The 22,008-nt window shown below is 49.2% G+C and overlaps 9 protein-coding genes across 9 annotated transcripts; 7 read left to right on the forward strand and 2 right to left on the reverse strand.

The window, feature by feature from the left end:
• Positions 1 to 119: 119 nt before the first annotated feature.
• On the forward strand, positions 120 to 1,642 carry HER10_EVM0009752 (ATPase; the record flags this gene model as incomplete). The annotated part of the gene is made up of 5 exons (XM_035479228.1): positions 120 to 154; positions 214 to 424; positions 485 to 1,264; positions 1,317 to 1,414; positions 1,489 to 1,642. The coding sequence occupies 5 exons, from the start codon at positions 120 to 122 to the stop codon at positions 1,640 to 1,642; spliced, it is 1,278 nt and encodes a 425-aa protein (XP_035327181.1).
• A 322-nt stretch (positions 1,643 to 1,964) lies between these two features.
• HER10_EVM0004515 (ATPase) lies at positions 1,965 to 3,878 on the forward strand. Its single transcript, XM_035474157.1, has one exon. It carries the CDS (start codon positions 2,259 to 2,261, stop codon positions 3,744 to 3,746), a length of 1,488 nt encoding a protein of 495 aa, XP_035326785.1. The 5' UTR covers positions 1,965 to 2,258; the 3' UTR covers positions 3,747 to 3,878.
• A 1,355-nt stretch (positions 3,879 to 5,233) lies between these two features.
• HER10_EVM0009483 (uncharacterized protein) lies at positions 5,234 to 5,491 on the forward strand (the record flags this gene model as incomplete). The annotated part of the gene is made up of 2 exons (XM_035478969.1): positions 5,234 to 5,278; positions 5,336 to 5,491. The coding sequence occupies 2 exons, from the start codon at positions 5,234 to 5,236 to the stop codon at positions 5,489 to 5,491; spliced, it is 201 nt and encodes a 66-aa protein (XP_035327159.1).
• Positions 5,492 to 7,131: 1,640 nt separating this feature from the next.
• On the forward strand, positions 7,132 to 8,614 carry HER10_EVM0007048 (zinc carboxypeptidase; the record flags this gene model as incomplete). The annotated part of the gene is made up of 4 exons (XM_035476615.1): positions 7,132 to 7,643; positions 7,705 to 7,741; positions 7,807 to 7,921; positions 7,980 to 8,614. The coding sequence occupies 4 exons, from the start codon at positions 7,132 to 7,134 to the stop codon at positions 8,612 to 8,614; spliced, it is 1,299 nt and encodes a 432-aa protein (XP_035326957.1).
• An 846-nt stretch (positions 8,615 to 9,460) lies between these two features.
• HER10_EVM0012752 (uncharacterized protein) lies at positions 9,461 to 10,786 on the forward strand (the record flags this gene model as incomplete). Its single annotated transcript, XM_035482138.1, has 1 exon — positions 9,461 to 10,786. One exon carries the CDS (start codon positions 9,461 to 9,463, stop codon positions 10,784 to 10,786), a length of 1,326 nt encoding a protein of 441 aa, XP_035327420.1.
• Positions 10,787 to 11,241: 455 nt separating this feature from the next.
• HER10_EVM0009373 (NAD dependent epimerase/dehydratase) lies at positions 11,242 to 12,601 on the forward strand (the record flags this gene model as incomplete). Its single annotated transcript, XM_035478862.1, has 4 exons — positions 11,242 to 11,400; positions 11,459 to 11,750; positions 11,814 to 12,406; positions 12,475 to 12,601. The coding sequence occupies exons 1-4, from the start codon at positions 11,360 to 11,362 to the stop codon at positions 12,599 to 12,601; spliced, it is 1,053 nt and encodes a 350-aa protein (XP_035327150.1). The 5' UTR covers positions 11,242 to 11,359.
• A 204-nt stretch (positions 12,602 to 12,805) lies between these two features.
• On the reverse strand, positions 12,806 to 14,896 carry HER10_EVM0002223 (MFS transporter; the record flags this gene model as incomplete). Its single annotated transcript, XM_035471944.1, has 8 exons — positions 12,806 to 13,120; positions 13,201 to 13,398; positions 13,456 to 13,726; positions 13,763 to 13,950; positions 14,020 to 14,123; positions 14,394 to 14,461; positions 14,514 to 14,650; positions 14,705 to 14,896. The coding sequence occupies 8 exons, from the start codon at positions 14,894 to 14,896 to the stop codon at positions 12,806 to 12,808; spliced, it is 1,473 nt and encodes a 490-aa protein (XP_035326599.1).
• A 1,187-nt stretch (positions 14,897 to 16,083) lies between these two features.
• Positions 16,084 to 18,995, reverse strand: HER10_EVM0010848 (uncharacterized protein). The gene is made up of 2 exons (XM_035480295.1): positions 18,818 to 18,995; positions 16,084 to 18,750 (listed from the first exon to the last, which is right to left on the reverse strand). Exons 1-2 carry the CDS (start codon positions 18,915 to 18,917, stop codon positions 16,250 to 16,252), a joined length of 2,601 nt encoding a protein of 866 aa, XP_035327254.1. The 5' UTR covers positions 18,918 to 18,995; the 3' UTR covers positions 16,084 to 16,249.
• Positions 18,996 to 19,288: 293 nt separating this feature from the next.
• Positions 19,289 to 21,801, forward strand: HER10_EVM0000673 (alpha-l-rhamnosidase; the record flags this gene model as incomplete). The annotated part of the gene is made up of 3 exons (XM_035470444.1): positions 19,289 to 19,556; positions 19,610 to 20,875; positions 20,930 to 21,801. 3 exons carry the CDS (start codon positions 19,289 to 19,291, stop codon positions 21,799 to 21,801), a joined length of 2,406 nt encoding a protein of 801 aa, XP_035326477.1.
• Positions 21,802 to 22,008: the final 207 nt, after the last annotated feature.

Here is a 22,008-nt window from a genome sequence, read left to right on the forward strand (position 1 = left end):
AATAAATCATCGGAACTTCGAGGGCCTCAAGTAACTTCATATCCTTTTGCCGCTTTTTACGCCATCCAGAGCGTCCCGGACTTCGTACCATGTCCACAAAAAGCGTGTCTAACATCGCCATGGAAGCATCTCCACCTCCTCCTGGTCACGATAGGTGAGCTCATGGTTTTCTGACTTCAGAGATAATCAAGGAAGCTGATCCGCGTCTGTTAGTATTCGATCATGGCTTGCCGTTCTCGGAGCTTCACTTTCGCTGTTTTGCACAGTTGGCTTCCTCAATGCATTCGGCATTTTTCAAGAATATTACCAAATGTACCTCGATAAATCAAAGTCTGATATTTCCTGGATTGGATCAATGTCTATCTTCATCATCTACCTAGGTGCACCAATATCAGGCATTCTAACCGACAGATTGGGACCCACAGTACGTTCATGTTGACTTCAACCCGGCCGACCTCGGCATTCTATGATTCACGCTTTCCAGGTCCTCTTGTGTATTGGCAGCATCGGTCAAGTCTTTTCTCTCTTCATGACTTCTCTCTGCGAAGAGTACTACCAGGCTTTTTTGGCCCAGGGAGTTTTGCTCGGAGTGAGCATGTCGCTCATTTTTTGTCCCCCTGTGGCTGTGGTGTCACGCCGCATGCCTCATTGCCGTGGCCTTGCCCTGGGCCTCACAATTGGCGGGTCCTCCATCGGTGGCATCATCTGGCCGATCATGTTGGAGCAACTGCTTAACAAACGCCAGCTCGGTTTTGGATGGACTATGAGGATCGTCGCTTTCACCATGGTTCCTCTTCTCGCTATCACCTGCATCACTGTGGTTGATGCCCCCGCACCCAAGGCATCTTTGAGTCCACTCCAGGCGGCATTAGATAGGAACGAGAAGGGTGCGGTATCATCAAATGACGAGATACAGTCCCAAACGAAGTCCAGCTACTCGATCATTAAGAATACGACATTTATGCTGCTCTGTGGAGGGTTAGCGCTCGGCTACTTTGGGCTCTTCACGCCCCTCTTCTTTATCACAGATTTCGGCGTTCAACACGGCTTTTCCGCATCGACAGCATTTTACCTTTTATCCGGACTCAACGGCGCTTCGTTTCTGGGACGAGTTGTCCCTGGGTTTCTTGCAGACCGGTATGGGCATTTCAATCTTTGCGCGCTGGCGACTCTTGCGGCTGGGATCGTTGGTTTTTCCTGGACAGCGGCGACGTCTCTTCCTGGTTTGGTAGTGTGGAGTTTGGCGTACGGGTTTTCCTCTGGAGTGAGTAGATTTGTATCGTGGACTTCCGTGACGATGGCTGACGCATTTGAAGGCCATCATGAGCTTGCAGGGTGCATGCGTAGGAAAGATTGCGCATCATCGTCATCAGGGATTAGCTGTCGGCTGCATGATGGGCTCCATCGCTGTGACGTGAGTTGACCCTCGTCTTTTTGTTTTTCCAATGCCTAGGGCGATTCGTGGAAACTGACCATGATGATGGGCAGCGCTCTTGTCGGGCCTCCCATCAGCGGCCAGATTCTCGCGCACGCTGGATATCTCGCCTTATCGATGTGGACCGGTGCAACTCTCGTGGTCGGAGCTGCCATCCTTACTGTTGCCAGATGGCGGCTAAACAATGGTTTGACTGCAGTCGTGTAAATTGAAATATCTTTCGTTCATCTGCAGACCCCTATGGTTCTGGCTCCACCTGCGATGATTGTTTCCGAGCCGAGAGTACTTTATGGAGAGGCCCAGGTGCGGAGGTGATATTGTCTACCAAGGTACCTTGTCCTGAACGGGCCGAAGTTGTTCCTACTTCGCGGGAGGTCAAGGTTGCTCGGGGTTTTTTTGTTCCGTTTGTGTTCCCCGATAGTGGGATCTCTGATGCCTTGTGGCTCGGGTGTGGCTGGTGGATATGGCTTCTCTGGATCTCTGGTGTGCAGGTTAGGGGGGAAAAAAGCTTTCCGACCTTTCGAAATGACCACAAGCTAGCCTCGCACGATCTTGCTAAACAATCACTTGATCACATTTTTGCTTTACTTTATTGTCACTCATTCCATCAACATGCGTTAATACATTCTGTCTGTCTTCTTGTATTGACTTGCTCTTTGCCAGGCTTTGCCTGAGCCTCACTTTCTGACCAGATTTCTTGGACCTTGCCTCTGGACAGGATTGGCCAATCGAACACGTTCTGACCTCCCTTTAGTTGCGCGCCGCTTCCTTGATCTGCATCTTTTGACAGGTCGGGACGGCTCGGAATGAGTCCATCGCCTTAATGTCCCACCAGTTCCATATCGCCGGCGCGAGCCACGCTCTCCTCGACCCATGGTCCCAAGGAGCAGGCGTGGTGAGGGACGTTCTCACTCGGTGGTCCGAGCTCGATATCACACAAATTGGCTCCCTTATTGCCATAGCCGGCACCCTTCCTACGGCTTGGAGACTAATGCAACGTGCTTGGCGAGAAGCGTATAGTTGCATTCGGCGCTTTTTTCTCGCTTCCGTCACGATTCCGGGTGGTGACCCGGTCAATCGGAGCGTCGTGAAATGGGTCCTCGCCAACCGGCCCCGGCATTATCGCTCCTTCACCGGTCGTACCGAGGTTGGACGCCCCAACCCAGACCGTGCCGCCGCTCTAAAGAAGACGCGCCACACCGTTCAGTACTGTCCACACTGGATAACACGGTGGCTTTGGTTCAAAGGCAACTTTCTTGTCGTCACACGTGCCGTTGGGGATTTCAATTCTTCGCTATCCGACCCTAGCTATGATGGAATCGGAGGCGAGGACCTGACCATCAGCTGCTTCGGATGGTCGGCGCATCCTGTCCAGAACTTCATCGAGGCCTGCCGCGAGTACGCCGACAGGCAGACGCAGTACTTCGTCATCATCTACTCCCGCGACCGTTACGGCATGTCATGGAAAGCTAAAGCCCGCAAGCCCCTTCGCCACCTCGACACCGTACACTTTGACCTCGGCTTGAAGCAGGAGTTGCTTGCTGATATCCGGAACTACCTGGATCCGAAGACCCAGATGCGTTATCAAAGCCGGAGTATGCCGTACCGGAGAGGCTACCTCTTTTACGGCCCGCCCGGAACTGGCAAGTCCTCGCTTTCTGTGGCGATTGCCGGCGAGTTTGGATTGGATCTCTACGAGGTCAAGATTCCTAGTGTGGCAACGGATGCCGATCTGGAGCAGATGTTCCAGGAAATTCCGCCGCGATGTGTGGTTCTTCTTGAAGACATCGATGCCGTATGGGTGGAGCGTTCCAGCAATCAAGAGAAGATCGGCAGCGAGAATGGGCGAGCACATTCACCGGAGAGCAGCAATGTGCCCAATTGCACTCTTTCCGGACTATTGAATGTTTTGGACGGCGTTGGATCGCAGGAGGGCCGTATCGTCATTATGACTACGAACCGACCCGAGCAACTCGATAGTGCCTTGATTCGGCCTGGCCGCGTCGACATGAAGGTCCTTCTGGGCAATATTAGCCCAAAGTCAGCGGCGGACATGTTCGTGCGGATGTTTTCTCCAGACCTAGGGTGCACAACACACCTGAAAATGGAAGAAATCCAAAAGCTTTCTGTTCAGTTTTCCAGCATGATACCGGAAGACACCTTGACTCCATCTCAATTGCAGGGGTTTTTCCAGGTACATTTAGAGAGCCCGTATCATGCGGTAGAAAGCATCGCAAGTTGGGTCGAAAAAGAGCTTGCAAGAGCTCACTTCAAAGAGTTTGAGTTTATAACGTCCCATGGGAAGGCTTAGAAGTCGAGTGTGTAATAGCTATTTACCCTACTGTAAAATCATCTGTATAACTGGATTTAGATCCTGGGTGGAGTTTTGCTAATTCTTTTATTGTCTTGTTTACCTGTTCACCGCCGTTGTTTGTGTTGGGCGAGAAAGGCCTGCATCACAGGATGCCAGCAGTAAATGCACGCAGCACCCCACGGGTCTAGTTTTCAAACCGTTGATCGATGTCGCTATCGGCACATAACGTTCCCCAAACAATTATTACACAATTTTGAAACGATTGTCTTTAATTTGATGTTTACACTCTTATGGTGCGGTGCCTAAACCTGTAAATTATTGCTCATCATCTCCTTGCATTGAAATGCTTGACCCGGACAGCTCGCACTCCCAAACCCCAACTTTGCCGAATTTAAAGTATGCCAGTATCCCTAACAACTCCTCTCGCCATCAGTAATACGCAAGACCGATCTTCAGACTGTCGTAACTCATCCCATTGGTCTACGGGCTTGCTCTTCGGTTTCAGACGCAGGGTTCCCCGTGTCCAATGGGAGAAGAGAAAGCTCACAAGCTCACAAGTCTAAGTTGTCGAGACGACCAAGAAAGTTCGAATATCCCCGAGAACGAAACCGTCGTCCATGAAAGGCAAGAGTAGCCGGAACTTTCGTACAGCGGCTTCCACAATCCGTCGACATGGACGGGACCATGTGCGATAGGCATGTCCCTGGCCTTGGCGTCGAAGGGTTCTGAGGTGATGGCCAAGAATGGAGTTTGCAGTATTAAGTCCCATATCCTTGTGGTATATGTAACGAGGTAGGCACTGTTTGTACAGTTCACAGAGGACTTTTGGAGCCGATGTGAGAGTGCGTCATTTCATCGGACGAAACCACCTCAAATATACAATTATGTCGACTTCTGCCCTTGAAACGGACATCTGACGAAGGCGAATAGAAAGCAAAACAGCCCCGAATACCCTCATCAACTTTCCACAAATCCAACCGACAGGGCTGCGAATTAGTCCTTCTGAATCGTAGGTATTATGAATAACAGCGGCGTCGCGACAAGTGCATAGTTCTAAGCTAAAAGGATGCATAATTAAATCATTTTTCTAAAGTCGTCGCAAAAATGCATATGTTCTGGAGCAAGTGGGAGAATATACAAAATTAAGTAGTGCCCCGCCCTGAAAACTGCCGTTTCTGTAAGCCCCGGTATACTTTGGAGGCTAGCTTCAGGCAGATTCGGAAATCAAACCTTCCTGCCCGTCACCAATCAGCTAGGCTCAGAGTATGCCCTGTGACAAGTTGCACTTGAAGTCTATCTTTACTTCATAATCAGTCTGAAAATTATTGTCCATCTATCGTCCCAGTTTTACGCGATATTGGAGCAAGAATAAAAAGGGTTGAATTCCTCTCTCGGCATCTAAACCTTTCTCTTACTTGACTTTCTGTAACACGCGTCCCATCGCATATCAGCCTTGCAAAGCTAACGTTCCAACTCCATTAATCATGGTCACTATGCGAATCCTTCTTATCCTGCTGCCTCTGGCTGCGGCAATGCCGCCATACGACTTCGCCTCCAACCCTCTTGTCCGACGACATTGCGTGGAGCCCAAGAATTGCGGTGCCACTATTCAAGGAACAATGTGCAACTTTTGTTGCGCAAAGGATGTAAAGCCCGATAGCACGCACTGTAAATCTGCGAATGCGGCATGCCAGGCTGGTGGAAAGCCTGACGGTGTGACATTCAACTGTGATGCCGACTAGTTCAAGGAGTCGACAAAATCGGCGGTACGTCAGTCAACTTCCAACAACAGCATATTACCTCTGTCAATCATCGCTGATGAGACTAAGAAGAAACTTTCATCTGTTCCCGATATGGAGCGTTGTATCACGGTCTGTAGGGAGTTGACAAAGCCTAAGCAGCGTCTTTGAAGGCTTGGAGAGTGTATGGTTTCGCGAGGCCAGTTGTTTGTGGCAAAACATCAGAGGGAAACTACTGTATTACATGTAAATCATTCGATGATATATGCCTCTGACTCGCCACCGCGGGTTGTCAAGCCCCTTCCTGTTGTTGATGTTCCCTCATGATCTGCAGCTGCATCAATTCTCTAAGTAGCCTTCTTACTCTTGTAACCAAGCACCTGTTGATCGCTTTCGTCAGCTCGCCCTTGCCGGTAGTGAGCATCCAATTCATCAGATATGACAGGATCTTCCTGGCTTGAAAGTCGTGTTCAGGACAGAACTATGGTCCACTCCACTGCCCGCAGGCTGTTGACAAGCGGGACCGAAGATCCCGCCAGTTGAAGCCTTGAGGCGAGGGTAGCCATGTGTAGGAAGTTTGAGCTTGACTTGCTTAACAACAACAAGCCCAGAAGTCTACATGCTGTGTATGATTCATGGCCCCGGGTGCGGATGAAGGATCACTCTTTTCAAACTAGACTTCTTATCCGGCGGCTTCAGCATTGACAAACATTGGTCAGCCACTTATATCACAGTGCAACCAATACTGACATGTTCTGGGCGAGCAACGATTTTGTGTCCACTCAAAGATCCTTCAGGTGGTTGTCCAGCCATGTTTCCAACTATCAAAAGTCTTCCACTAGATAACCCAACACCATGCGATATCATGATTCCCTGGCGGCCCAGATTTCACTAAGCCCTTGTCGGCCGACCATTCAATACCACAAGTCTGCAGCCCGAAGCTTCGGCGCGCTATCTACGCTAAACAAGTCTCTTGTAGCTCTCATCCTACTTCCCGTTGTCTCCTGTGGCTTCATAGCATTGTCTTCAAGATTTTGAGCAAGAACCCGAACACCTTTCCTCTAACTCTCAAGGATATCTTCGTCGATTACATCTACCTGGCTTTCTTCGGTCGATCTCTTGGCACAACGATGGATGGGATTGATATTTCCAGCTCTATGGAGATCCCTTCGTGACTGAAACGTCAAGTGGCTCCGCTATGAAGTACTTCCAAATTTAAGAAGAAGCACGAGAGCTATTCCGTGAGATATACGTCATAATCAACAAGAATCACGCAAAATCAACTTTCCGGAGGGGTCCAAATGCCATGCATTGGCTAAGTTTAAAGGGGAAGGTGATGTTGTTTCTTACGTCATGCACGGCGACGCGTTATTAGAGAATTTCTGGACACTTGCTTTTCCCGGAAAGAGATAATTGCTAGCTTGGAGAATTGATCGACTTCGTGGCCCAGTCCGGAGGCTGCCTAATGCGCACGCAATCGACCTACTGCTCTTATGCAGCTTGGCACTGACGGTGTGTCGTGGTGTGTGATTTCGACAAGCGAAAACAGCGTACTTATAAGTGCGTCGTTAGCAGTTAGGATGGTCGAAAATTGTGTTTCCCAGTGTTGCCATACTAGCAATTTTTGTTGACGTGTCGCTGAGATGAGAACTGTCACCATAGTTTCCGTGTTTTCTACGCTCGCCGCCAGCTTCAACTTTCAGAGGAGGAGTCCAGTGAATTATGAGGGCTACCAGGTTCTCCGAGTGAAAACACTCAACCAACTAGCAACAGTGCAAGCCAAACTTGCCACAATTCCTCATGAAAAATGGAACCACGACGTCGATACTCACATGGACATCGTCATTTCGCCAGACCAAGTCAGTAGTGTTGAGTCATTTGGACTAGACTACCGCATCCTGCACAGAGACCTCGGCGAGTCGATCGCCGCCGAATCTCAAGTTCGCACCGCATATAAGCGCGACATCGACGATCTTTCGTGGTTCGACTCGTACCACTCGTATACGGACCATGTCCAATACTTCACCGACCTCCACGAAGCATTTTCTGAAAACTCTGAGCTAGTGTACTCAGGGCAATCGTTCGAGAATCGGACAATTCACGGAATCCACCTTTTCGGCGATGAGGGTCCGGGAAAGCCTGCCGTACTTTACCAGTAAGAATGATGGCTTAGCCCCCAACTGCTATAGTCTCAGATTCTGATGACGATACGATAGTGGCACCGTTCACGCAAGAGAGTGGATTGCAGCCCCTGTGAGTCAATGCATGACATTGTCAAAGTATTGGGCATAAACTGGGCTAATCGTTCCCTGGCACAGGTTATTGAGTATATTAGTCTACAGCTGATCAACGCACACAAGAACGCCACCAATGCTTCGGATTCCATTTTAAATCAATACGATTTCCACATCTTCCCCATTGTCAATCCAGATGGTAAGTTAGGCCGTACAGGCTTTATCATAAAGAACTCACAAGCGCTTACCCGAACCAGGCTTCACATTCTCCCAGGAAGTCGACCGTCTGTGGCGCAAGACACGCACCCCCCCACCTTTGAATTCGACTTGCTACGGAACCGACATCAACAGAAATTGGGAGTACGGATGGGACGCAAATCCGTTTGGCGCTTCTACCAACCCGTGTGCACAATCCTACCGCGGCCAGAAGCCTTCCGACACCATCGAAAACCAAGGCCTAGACGCTTATGTCCGCAAGCTGCGCGATACCAGCGGTGTCAAATTGTATATTGATTGGCACAGTTACGGCCAATATATTCTTTCGCCCTTCGGTTCCAAGGAGACTTGGTATGCTCCCGAGCTGGGCAAGTGGACCAAGACTGCTTCGGTGCTCAGCGAGGTCATCCGTGACAGCTCCGAGAGACGCACGACTTTCACATTCGGGCCCAGCGGTGCTACCCTCTATACCACTACAGGAGCAGCCCCTGACCATGTTTACGCGATTGGCGGCGCGGACTTCTCCTACACTATTGAGCTTCCTGATACAGGAGATTACGGCTTCGTCTTGCCTCCCGATCGCATTCTGGGCGCCGCGGAAGAGCAGTGGGAAGGACAACAGGTGCTTTATACTTTGTTGGATGAGGTGTTTTTTGATGGAATAGGAGCCGCCTAACCGTTAACTACGCCATGTTGATTAAACCTGTAGATATTATTCTGTACTATTGTGGTAAACCGTGACTGGTCAATAGCCGACATCTGCATATTTCTACTTAGCTTCGAAACAAATGCCGGCAGTGTCACGGGACGAGCTGAAGCTAATACTTGGATTGGAGAGCTTGGCAAAGTTTGATCGTGGCTGTAGAGCGTAGCTACCTTAAGGTAGTCGGTGGGAAGGAGCAACATCATTTGAATCAATGAAAGCCCTTCCATCTTTCCAAAAGAAGACATGAAACCACGTGATTCCCCAAACTCGTTAATCCGTGCAATTCTATCTACATCATCCGCTGTGTCGCGCGTCCCAGTTCTGGGGATCCACATGTATAGGAAGAACAAGCAAAATTGTGCAAATGAGGGAGCGCGACTTGAAAATTGGTTTAGGCAAGATTCCAATTGGTACTAGCTCTTTCATGTCAAATTCATAATTTCTACTCCGATGTTTTGGTGGAAGCAAGCTGAGAGGCAGCTAGCACTTCCATGTATGGTGGGGAGACGCGGGAGGAACTAACCAGATTCCTCGTTCCTCCATTTACCCATGCCGCCGGATGATACTCACAGGATATTCCCCCAATCAACGTGCAGGCCGCAGAAAGTCATGGTTTGACCTCCACTTACCTAGGTACGGAGTCATTGCGCCCCTACGGCATCTACATAACATATTCTCTTGCCCACCAAAAGTTTCTCAAGTCTGCTATACATTGGTCCTCCGAGCTCGAAACACATCTTCGGTCAAAATCTTCACAAACACGATTGTCGACTCACCGAATGCCAGTGACGAGATACTCGGATCACTAAAGTAGACATGGCCAAGTCAGGAATCGCCAATGCCGCATGCCTTATAGGCCTGCTATTCGCTTCCCCATGGCTTACTAGAACACACGCGAAACCTCCGCCGTCTGATACACTGTGGCAAGTATCACCGCCATTGGATTACAACGATAAACTCTTTGCGGGATGGAAGCAGGTATCGGTTGAAGCAGAGATTCAAATCTACAACGGAGTGGCAGAGAACCGTACATACGCGCACCACCCAGAACTCTTTGCTATCGGATCCAATGTCCTCCTCATCTACTCCTCTGCTCCAGTCGACGAAGATAGTATGGGCCAAGACATATGGATCTCGACCTCGAGTGACAATGGATCAACTTGGAGCCCTGGGAGAAGCCTGATGCCGGCCGCTCTACTTCCAAACCAGACAGAAACGTATAACTGGAAGTATTGGTGCGACCGCGGTATTGCTCAGCGTGCATGGCAGGCCTTGACCTTCGTACAACTCGAGGGCGAACTTTATGCCGTCGGCCAATCAGGTAGTAGGTGGTGTCCAGGTCGGTGGGCAAGTGCAGGTCGAATAGCACGCAAAATTTCTCTCAGCGGAGAACCGCTTGCGGATCCCTGCTGGCTGGAACAGAATGAATTCACCCAATCCGAATTGTATGCGGAGACCGTTTATGGCACTGAATACAACATGGAATACTGCGCCAGAGCCTGCGAAATCAACGCAATTTTGAGAGAACCGGATGAGGCGCCGGCTTGGTCGCCATGGCTTTACAACAAAGGCCTATATGCCGCCGATGGATTGCATCAAATGGAAGAACAGAGCTTTGCGGTTTGGCACAACGACAGTGATTCACCTACAGGAGGGTATTGGCAACGACATTGGCGCGACATCACTTCAGAGGCAAATAATACCCACTCAGTGTGGGTTGAGTATAACACAGATCCAAAGGGGAACGGCTGGTATCCCAAAACCATGAACTCGCACGGCAATACGATTCATCAAACAAACATACCAGACGCAAAGACAAAACAATTTCTGGGGAAGCTCGATGATACCGGCGACAGATTTCTGTTGTCGAATCCAAGATACAATGTCGCAGACCCTCAGCGACAACCACTGACCTTGGCATTATCTCGTGGAGCCGACCAGACTTATAAGTGGATCGGTGTGTTAAGAACGAATGCGGCAAAGGAGATTGTCCCAGACACGCGTGATGGAATCAAGAATCGGGCGTTTGGCTTTAGCTATCCTAGCGCAGTTCAGGTCGGCAGGAAGCTGCTAATTGCTTACAGCGAGAATAAAGAGAATATTTGGGTGAGCGTCGTTGACATATCTGCACTTCCACAGTAGTAATGAGGCGACTCATTGCTTCGGGTTCATAACCTGCATCTAGCTATTGAGATTGGTATCAGTGTCTCTTCTTGACATTAGGGTAGAATTGTAGTAAGGAGGCAGCAAAGAGATTGAATGATTCAGCCTACATTAATGAGAATAGTTCTAGTGAACTCAAGGATGGCTAGACGCATTCCTCCGCCACAACTAAACGAGCATCAGGTCGGTATGTCCTGATGTGATGTCTACATGTAGTATGGAGGGCTAACCCTGTGACGTCAATGACTGAATATAAACTTCCGGCGTTGATCTGCAGTTGCATCCAGTAGGTTAGCTTCTTCGATTGTTGCTGACTAAATCAGTCACAAAACAGAAACGGATATGTCATCATCGGTCACGGATGGTCCTGGCTTTCCGCGGAATACAAATTCCGGCATCGAAGAGACCTGTAACCCAATTTGCACGATATTGAAGTAACGCGTGCGAGTTCCACAGAATCCCTCCTCTGTTTGGACTTACCATCGCGTCAGATTCCACGATTCTGTGTACTCATTCTCAGTTCATGCCAAGGCTTCACTGAAATTGTCCATTATGCCCGAAAAACTTCTGTTCACGGGCGCGTCAGGCTTCATGTGCGCTCCACGCTTTTTTCCGATCTGGACTTGTCCTGACAAACTAACTGCTTCTTAGTGGTGGCACTGTTCTGACGCAACTCTTGAACTCTTCTTACAATGATGTCAATGCATTGTCAATTACCGCTTTAGTCAGGAGGCAAGAACAAGCCGATATTTTGAGCCAGAAAGGGATCCATGCCATCATCTTCACGGGCCTAGACGATTCTCAATTTCTGACGAAGATTGCAAGTGAGCACGACTACGTTGTCCACACGCCGACTGGCTTCCATACACGCTCGGCTGTAGCTCTTTTAGAAGGGTTAGCAGAGAGGAAGAAGCAGACAGGAAGAGATGTTCACTTCATTCACGTAAGTTTCCGCACTATTCTGAATCTTGATGCGATATCTTTAACAGAACCATGGATGAGCCAGACATCGGGAACCTCCAACCTTGCGGAAAGAACGATCACCCAACAGTCGGGTGATATTCATCAATGGTCAGATAAGGAAAAAGTGTACGAACATGAGGAAAAGAAAGAGACCCAGGAGGCTTACGGGCAGCGAACAACAGATATTGCTGTTGTTAGGACCGCAGAGAAGACCGGAGTCAAAGCATATATCATGATGCCACCCACAGTCTACGGGCGGGGCACCGGCCTGTTCAATCAAGGATCAATGCAAATTCCTAGCATTATTCGTGGCGCGATCAAGGCTGGCGTCCCTGAATACGTAGGTGAGGGCACAGCCCGTCTTGGGCATGTCCATGTTACGGATCTTGCCCTACTGTATGAGCTTATACTTAGCAAGATCCTCTCTGGAGAGAGGATTCCTCATGGCAAGAGAGGGATTTACTTCTCCAACACTGGAAGTCACAGTTGGCGAGACCTCGCAGCCTTGGTTGGTAAAGCAGGTGGCTCGCTTGGTGTTTTGGAGTCAATAGAGCCTCGGTCGGTGAGCTTGGAAGAAGCTGGCTTGAGATGGCTGAATGCGACACCCCAGATTGCAGAGATGAATTATGCTGCATAGTAGGTTATTTCAAGCGTGCCAATTAACCATTTAAGTGTGTGAAAAGCAAAGATGCTGATTTCTTCAGCTCTTCTACCAAGCCTGTTTTGGCACCAGAGCTGGGTTGGAGGCCCACAAAGACGGAGGCCGATTGGGAGAACTCATTTGTGGAGGCGTTTCAAATGGTTTTGGATGAACAAGCCCAGAAATCATAAATATGTTTCTTCAACTCCTATTCAATATACTTTCTAGGTCTATCCAAGCCCCGTGGATTCTGCCTGTTCACAATACATTCTACTGGATACTCCTCTCTCGACCTACTACTGGTCTAATACCAATGCATGGATGGACCCAATGAAATGGATCCATAATCCATACCAAACTTGTAACCTGATGCTATCCGCGGATTGTAGTGAGCTTTAGTAGACATACAAGTTCATGGCATCTGGAATAGATGCCAAGGTTTTCCTATTCTGCCTTTGCAGCGCAATTCTCATGATCCAGGCGCAAACAACGACACCGAGAGAAAAGCCGATACTAGCAAGAATTGCAGTCAAGCATCTTGGCTCATCTGATTCTGGCCACAAGTAGGGAGTGTAGACGCTAGCAAGGTTGCCAAATGTGTTGGCCATGGCGATCGCAACGGCCTTCTTCTCATCCGTCTGGCCTAAAGTTGCTGAAGTCCACCCGAGAATGATATTGTTCACCTGAAATTCCATTAGGAAAAAGTAAATCTGGTGGAATCAAACCGGCATTTAGGTGAACTAATACCATACGTTGCTCCTACGAAGATCACGATACCGATCTATCTGACAGTGGTGTTGAGTGTGGCCACAGCCATGGCGAAGCCCGCACAAAAAATGAGCTTGCTCACTGTTGTGTGCCATGTACGTTCATTAAAACGGACTGAGGAATGCGAGACAACAATGCTCATGATGCCAGCTAGAATGTACGGCGGGCACGTGAGAACTAATGTGATTGTGGTGTTGTAGTTGAAGGTTTGGACAACGCTCTGCCTCTAGTCAGCTCATTGTACCCTGCAAGATCAGCTATGGCTGTGAGTCCTTACCGGCAAGAAGTTCTTGAAACCATTGGCTGAAAGGTGCAGGTTAACCATGAGGCAAAAGAGCCATGTTCTCCAATCGGTACAAGCCTCGCGCAATCCTTTCCAGACACTAGTGCCACCCTCGCGACGATCGATCGTATCATCAAATACGCGCTGGTGTGCCATTTGTCGTTGCTCCGGGCTGAGCCAACGGGTTTGAAGCGGAGTATCGGGGAGGAAGTAGAATGCCGCCAACGCAGCGCCAATGGAGACAGCACCCTGGACAATGAATAGCCTACCACGGTGAGTCTATGTTTTGGGTTGAATGAGCCGATTTCGACCATCCCATTGCCATCCTGCAAGGCCCTGCTTCCCATCAAGTCCGGCGAATATGCCAGCCGCAATCAGCCCAGAAAAAGCGCTGGCTAGCATGTTGCCAGTGTAAAAGACAGCCATGTGCGTCGCAATTTCTTTGCGGGTATAGAACATGCTTAGCATATAGAGTGCGCCAGGGTAGAACTAGACCAAAGTCAGCCAGTCCATATCTTAGATGACGGGGGCAACAACAACAACCGGATGGGTGCTTACCGGAGCTTCTGTGATACCGAGAAAGAATCGGCATACCAACATTGTCTTGTAGTCGTGTGCAAGGTACGTAAAGAGACTAATTATCGACCAAGTCAACATGAAGCCTGTGATGTGACTATGTGTTAGAACTATGCGTATCTTGTTGGATGCTTGGCATAAATACCTGTCGGATTGGAAGTCCAATTCGACCTCGCGGCAGCGCAGGGGCCACCCATCGGCAGTATAGTCGATTATCGCGGCCTACCCAACCTGCGGTTGGGACCTCCTTTTTACACCTACGCAGCCGATAATATAGTTCAATTGACCTACTACTACGTCAACCCACGGTTCGAACTAATCGACCAATATCCCTGTGATAGGGATACCAACAATACCCGCCATGTACCAGGATGGTCGCACTCGGTTCAGGATCATGTTTGATGGGATCTGATCACACAGGTACCTACCGATATCGAGATTAGTGGCGCCAAGGTACAAAAAGAAACAGTACTCACCTAACAAATAATATGGATACGCAAGTATTATATTCAGTTCCCTTCAGCTTAAGGTCTCTTGAGAGCGAGTCAAGCTTGCCATTGATCATTGCGTTTCGGTCGAGGAAATTCAAGAAGTACATGATCCATAAAATAGGCTGCGGTCAAGTTAGTAAGAGGGACATTTTACAAAGATTAACTGAAGCTCGTACCAAAATGTAGCAGTCAATCTTCTTCACGAGGGCGATCTCCTGGGGGTCAGTCTTGGTATGCGCCCCAAACTCGTCAACCTTGCCAATCTTGGCAACAGGCTTCTCGAGGCCTCCATTGGAACCGCCTGTCAAGACACGCTCCATTTGGCTCACATTTGCCTTGCCCTCTTCGGATTCTCTTGGCTCAGCCATTGTGCTTTGATGACTTGGAAAGACGCTGGCTTTTGTACCTTCCGCGCGTTGTCTCGACACCGGTCAGATCGTGGGATGATGTTGTATTTGAAACGTAAGACTTCGGTGTTAGACGTCACTATTCCCAGGTATCCTTCCATCTGTGCAGAGCTTCTTCTTATAAGGTGACAAGGAAAATCAGACTATCTCATCTGTCCATTGGCTCCTCTTAAAGTCCCGATAAGGAGAAGACTTATCCCCCAGGTGGAGCGTTCCCCCATGGGGGAGATGGGGCGCCGAGCTTTTCCGCTCGTGCGGGGTTCGGGGAAATGGTCTTCAATTCGGACCCTTCACTAGTACAGATACTTACCAGGACCGCGGACGCATATTGCCAGGGTCTTAGAGGGGGAGGATGTGACGGAAAATCACTTCTCCGAATACTCCAACAAATTTGGATCTTCGTTTGTGTAGCTGGAAAGCTTTTCCGTGTCAACCGATAGCATAACATGGCGAGGCTTCATGAACGGAAAAGTAACCTTTTCGAGGGAGGCATGTGGAGCGCATCAGCCCGAGAACCTGGTATTTTCTTACACTGACTCTGATTTATAATTGCGCGCTGTATCTTCTTCGACTTGTTGGAATTCAAGCCGGCAGTTCCGTGAAGATGTACCGTTTGCCTCCCCTCTTTTCTATTGCCTAGCTTCGGCCTCAGCTTTCCATCACGAGACACGTACATGCCTTGGTAAGGTAGGTCGAGAATCCCACGAAGGCCTCGCCCCTGCCGCAACGTACGGAGGAAATTCTACCAAACTTGATAGTGGAAGCTTGAGAGATTCTTGCGAATATTCCCACCGACGAAGCACTGATGACTGACCAGAACTTCAAAAGCAACCGATTGCGGACAAGCTAGTGCCACGTTCGTCTTGCTGTGGATCTGTCTACCCCAGGTGCTGCTTAAGCCTGCTGATGAGAGGCATGCATAACCTCAATATTATCCAGTTACTATGATTTCTAAGACTAATTCGGCAAGGTACCTTAGCTTCAGATTCTTTGCTTGTATTGCTTTTCCATGAGCTAGTCACCTATGGCAGGACATCATATCCACCTCACACTTTCACGGTGCTGAACGGATATGATGTCGTCAAATACGAAGACAAGTAAGCTTCAACGAAATTAATAGTTCTTCTGATGCTTATGTAGTCAATGTGGCGTGGGTGGAAACTTGCAATTTAAAGCTTGCTTAACGAGAGATGGTCTCTCGCACGGGCTTAACGAGCTTCCATCATTTCTGCATATTGTGGCTTCAGGTCTTTTGCAAAACTTTCCTGAACAGACCATAATGAGACTCAAAACTTAATACGGACAGCGTCAAAACTAAGTTTTTGCTCTCAGCTGAAGCAAAAGGGCCAAATTCAGCGATGCGCCCCAAGTGCCAAGTAGCGCCAAATTTTGCGCGGCTTGCATGAGAACTAAGTGGCTCCTGTCCCTGTTTATGCCTGTCGGGTCTGCTGAAGAGAGCCCAAAATCTAGTATTCCAGTGAGCTCCGAAATGCCCTGTCCGTGGTATGAGAAAGCGATATCTTGGAGATGTCTACGAAGGTGTGACTTCAGCGTTTCGGGGCTGCTTTTTAGAAATGCCCACTGTAAGACATGATTCAGGAAGACTCCAAAGATACTGTAAGGTGTGGCAGACTGTAAGGTCGGGTTGCTCATGATTGATGTAGTTTCAATGACTGATTTGGCAAAGGCGTCTAGAGACTCAAATGGCGGCTCTTGATGCGAATCAACACAACTGGTGTACCCGTTTGTGAAATAGATTCGAAGTCGGCCCAGGCTTTCGTCAACGGCATTTGCTCCGCCTTTTCCAAGGGCATCTTGCAAATCAGCAACGCACGTATGTAGTTGAATGTTTATCAGGCCACGAAGTATCTGAGATGCTTTTTGGAAGTACAGCACTAGACTTTGTGCCCCATCCGAGATCGGGTTACCACTGTGCTTGGTGCCGTAGTAGCACTCCCATGATTTCAAAGATGCTGAAGTAAAAGCGTCAGATTTGGCGGGGATGACTGAAAGACAGCATGCCTTACCAATGATGTTGTCCCGTATCCGCAGACCTTCCTGATGACAATCACTGTTCATATCTTGTACTATAGCAAGGTCACTACCGACCTGTACCGACCAATCATGCGACCAGTCCAGTGCCTGGCTAGCCAAAGAGCTTAGAACCAGGAATTGTGTCCACGGGCTGATGTTATCGGTAATAAGAGGGACTGATGGTGTCAAACTGGTGGACTGGGCTCTTCTGTTATTCGTAAGAGCCTTGTAGACAACGCCAAACTCTGGTGCCGGTGAACTCCCCAGTGATTTGACTAGAGCTTCCCAGGTAAGAGGACTCGTTGTACACCATGCGGCGTCGTCACCCGGGCACTCCCACCTAGAGACCTCTGCGAGAGACATCATACTCCGCATGTTCAAGATGGCAGGGAACTGTGAGTCGATCATGAACACATACCAGCGTAAACGGCGCTTGAACTCAGATTTTGCCCACGCCCTCCAACGATCTTCAACGTGAATCCCTGCGGCATCCGCAACCTTCGATTTTGGTTGGAACAGACGTCTGACGTATGTCACCAAACTTCCTCGGGATGCTTCGGCAGTCTCAAAGGCCCCTTTGTTTCCGCACCATAGCCCAGTATACACTAGGAGAGAAGATGCATAGATAGTTTCAGGATGTCTAGTCAAGCTTTTGTCGGCCTCGATCAGTACTTGAAGATTTTGACGAGCTCTGTTGAGCATGATTATGGAAAAGCGTCTTGTGTGCCGGATACGGCTGTATGTGGCGCCGATGATGATCATGGCGGATAGTAAAGATGCCGGCAAATGATCAACTGAGAGTGTCGGTAAGTGAAGTACAGGACTTTGTTCATAGAAACAGTCGAAAAAGAGTCCCAAGAACACATTCGCAACTGCCAGAGACGGCGGAATCAGATTCTCCGAGCCGGGAGTTTCAAGCTCTAGAAACTCTTGAACGCGAATCCATGTTGATTCTATTATGTCGAATTGAGGATTATGTAGAATCATAAGAGGGTGCGACTCGTTGATAGAAATCGAATGTGTTTGGCAAAGACTCTTCGACGACGGGTTCCACGCAAATGCCACGCCGTCCTCTCTAGAGGGCACGTTCGGAGGAGAATTGACTCTCGATATACTCTCTGGCCCATCCGAGATTTCAGCTGGAACTAATGGTGCGACTTGGACATCGTTCGTGGTCAATTGTGGTGCACTACTGCCAGGTATCGCTGGATATTGACCCAGCCAGTTCCAGTGAGCAGATAGTGACATCGAATCGTCTTGGAGTATGAAAGGATCACTTATGTGTGATGTCTCTCGGACGGCGTCGTAAAAATCTGGTGTAAACCATTGGCTTGAGTCAACCCACAGACTATCCTGCCAATGTTGGACGAAATATGAGAAGTCCACATTCGCTCCAAGCACACTGGTTGTTGCCGTTGTATCTTGTGGCCTGGAGAACGCGACGCATGATGGTGAAAGAACTGAAGACGCAGCATGACTCGTCCTAGGCGTCTTGTTCATGGCGTGGCCAGCATTAAGGTGCTGCAGTCGTGAGTTGCCAACAAGCGGCAGGTGTGCAATTCCCGTTTCTCTGTCTCTATTTCGCGACAGGGACGAAAGTGGGTTGGGGTCCTCTATGATGAAGGAGTAATCCACCTTCTTCGCTGATGACAATTCATGCTCTTCCCGTAATGAATCCTCTTTTTCAAGCTTCTGATGAAGTCGTTGGTGTTTCTTGAGCAGATCGCTGCGTGAAAACCTCTTTTGGCAAATCATACAACGGTGAGGGAGATTATTCTGGTCTATGTAGCACAACAGTCAGGACTCAAGCGTCACCAGCTCCTTCGTGCTCGTTTTTGAATGACCTACGCGTCTTTTGATGACGTTTCAAATTCTCTATGCGAGTGAAAGATCGGGAGCAGACCCCACAAGTGTGGCTAGTCTGTTCAACCTCGTTTGGTGAGCCCATCGACTCTATTGGGTGATCTGGGGAAGCTCATGCGCCCCAGATCTCTGTGGAGTTGCCGAGATGTGTGAGCGATTTCGTGGGTGGACGGAGACGTGAAGAAAAATGGCGTTGAGGTGGACGTAGCGCCCCTTTTATGACCTTTGTCCACCTTTCCCCCACACATCCGGGTGGACGCCGATCCGAAACAAGCCTAGTGTTAGACACGTCCGGATTTCCCGAAATGGGTCTGACTTGGATGCCCATCCAGGCTTATTACTATGTAGACATGCCATTCAAAACCTGGCTGATTGCGCGCCAGTTGTCTGCAAGGCGAAATCTCCTGCACGTTCAACGATCCTGATTCACTGCATCTTACGTCTCTTGAGTTTCTCATGGATTCCTCAAATGTCACCCTGTTGCAGCCAACGCGGCTAGTTTCAACCTCGAATGGTGCTCTACGCGACCATGAGTCAGGGATCGTCACTCTTGCAAATGGCGGACTACCTGAAGGATCTTCGAAACAGGCATCAATAACTTTTGACTATGGCCACTGCATTGGCGGAATTCCTTCATTTTTGGTTGACCGTGCGAGTGGCGATGGTCCCATCAATGTGAGAATACTTTACAGCGAAACTATGGAGGGAATTGAGCGCGGAACAGGTAGAGATGCTCTCCTTCAACCATTGTTGTGTTTAACTAACACAATCTCAAAGGCGATGGCCCCTACTTTTTCTTCTCCAATGCTATGGACTGTTATCGCAATGTTTCAATGACTATAGCACCCTCAGAATCGCAGCAAACCATCAAACCAAGACTCGCGCAACGATCTCAGAGGTATCTGAAAATTGTTCTCATCACTTCCAATGCCACTCTTGTAATCAGCAAACTCGGTTTCGAGTCAATCAGGCCAACATTACGGCCCAAGGCTTCTTTCAGTTGTTCAGACGAGATTCTCAACCGCATTTGGAATGACGGTGTCAACACGCTAGATATGTGCACTGTGGTCAAAGGCGAGACAGCCCCAGCGTGGGACATCACCGACCAAGGGACCCGGGTTCTTGGTCAGCATTGGGCCCCTTGCCGCCAAGGCACGCGATGGGGCGACAAGGAAGTTTCATTCGAGGTTCTCGTTGAAGAGCTAGGTGCGAGTTGGGGCATCCACATGGTTGCTAATGGAGTCATCTTCTGCCTGGACGTTATCCAAGAAGAGCTCCGTGCCTTCGAGGGGATGTCACATGTATCGGCCGTTTTTCCAGTCAAGTCCTTTGGCAGTTGGTCCACTCACGGAATTGTAAAGCAAGGCGAATGGATCAAAATTTCTACCATTACGAGCGGCAACCGGATCACTGTCATCATCAACGAGAAAGAAGTTGCAACAATCACAGACGTACAGATCCGACCTCTTCTTGGAGGTTCGGGAATCAACACTGGTTCTGTGGCTTTTGGAGGACCTGAGGGCTGGCTCGCTCTCTATCGCAACTTGGATGTCAGGGATGCTAACGGAGATTGTCTCTACCAAAATGACTTGTTATACGGTAACAAGGAGAGGACACTGGCAGACTTCCAAGTTGGGACGAATGCTGTATCATGCATGATAGACGGCGCGAAGAGAGATCGAGCAACATTCGGAGGAGATCTCTTCGTTTCAGGTCGAGCCGTTGCCTATTCTGGTATGGATAACGGAGCTGTTGCAGGAAGCATCGAGCTTCTTGCTAGCCATCAGACCGGGGAAGGATACCTTGGAAACCTTTGTCCAATCCAGGCTCCTATCCACGAAGGGACCGAGCCTCCTCCGACTTACGCATTCTACTCTATGACTTACGCCTTGTTGTTGGTAGTCGCCATCAAGGACTATTGGTTGAATTCTGGAGATTATGAAGCTCTCCGTCGTTATCTTCCGGTGGCGGAAAAGTTGCTCAAGTACGCCGAATCCCAGGAGAGTTCATCGGGACTGATCGAGGTCTCACCTGATATGTCAAGTAAGATGAAATCCCGTTTCTCAGCTGCATGGTACACTAGCTAATACTACATAGTGCATTGGTATCCGCTTGGAGGGCCTGTTTTTGGAGCCTCCGGTACAATGAATCTGGCATATTACGACGCACTGAACTCTGTGAAGGCCATGACCACCGACGAACACCGAAGATCCCAATTGTCTGGAAAGATCGAGACTCTGAAAAAGAGCATTGTAGCCAATTTATGGAACTCTGAAAAGTGCTGCATCCGTATGGGATCCGCTTTGCCGGAGGAAGGAATCTGTCAGGACACGAACGGCTATGCCATTACACTTGATGTTGCTGCAGACAGCAATCTTTGTGCATCTCACCTCTCCGGACCTCCAGGCTGGATGCCTGCGGCTTTTAAGGGGCTTCAACATTGGGACCGTACTGGAGTTGTGAGTCCCTACGCGACAGGGTTTGCCGTGGAGGCGCTATTTTCACGTCAAAAGGGCCGTGAAGCAATTCAACTGATTGAAAATGTGTGGGGTCCAATGGCGGACAAGTCAAGTCCGAACTACTCGGGAGGGCACTGGGAAGCGATGACAGCCGAGGGGAAGCCCTTTGGGCACGACACCTCACTGATGCATGCTTGGTCCTGTTGGCCAGTGTTTCTTCTGCCGCAGTATGTGGTTGGCGTGAAGCCGCTGCACCCGGGTTGGACTAAAGTACAGCTTGCGCCAGTGTTGTCCGGTATCAAGTCTGCTCGCTATCATACCAAACTCTCGCAAGGCATGCTTGAGGTTGAGGTCAGCGTCGATGAGACTGCTGGAATGATAGTTATCCAGGCATCTCTTCCTGTTGGCACAACGGCAGAGATTGTAGCCCCTGAAGGGTACTCGAACGAGAGTGCCGGGGGCCTTGAAGGCCCCGTCGACAGAGCAAATGTCACCCTTCGTCGCGTATGAGGTCTTTTAGAGATGAATTGGAACGAAATCAGACTAGAAGTATATATGAGGTGATAACGGATCTCGCTGTGTCTTTCATTTATACATCCGCAGACCACAGCGAGACAAAGGAATGCTGACTGAATATCTAAGTTTGATTTGTCTCTGTAAGCTGAAGAAAAGCCTCAATGAATACCTGTCCAACGCCGAATATCCCCTTTCCCTTGT

Source organism: Colletotrichum scovillei (genome assembly GCF_011075155.1).
Source record: "Colletotrichum scovillei strain TJNH1 chromosome Unknown Contig00011, whole genome shotgun sequence".
NCBI lineage: Eukaryota > Fungi > Ascomycota > Sordariomycetes > Glomerellales > Glomerellaceae > Colletotrichum > Colletotrichum scovillei.

What these genes read in the sequence shown, in the direction of transcription:
- HER10_EVM0004515 (XM_035474157.1), top strand. Translation starts at nt 2,259, where the DNA reads ATGTCCCACCAGTTCCATATCGCCGGCGCGAGCCACGCTCTCCTCGAC.
- HER10_EVM0010848 (XM_035480295.1), bottom strand. Translation starts at nt 18,917, where the DNA reads ATGGGCTCACCAAACGAGGTTGAACAGACTAGCCACACTTGTGGGGTC. An exon ending in GAAACGTCATCAAAAGACGC is followed by an intron (nt 18,751 to 18,817) that starts GTAGGTCATTCA and finishes TGTGCTACATAG; the next exon opens with ACCAGAATAATCTCCCTCAC.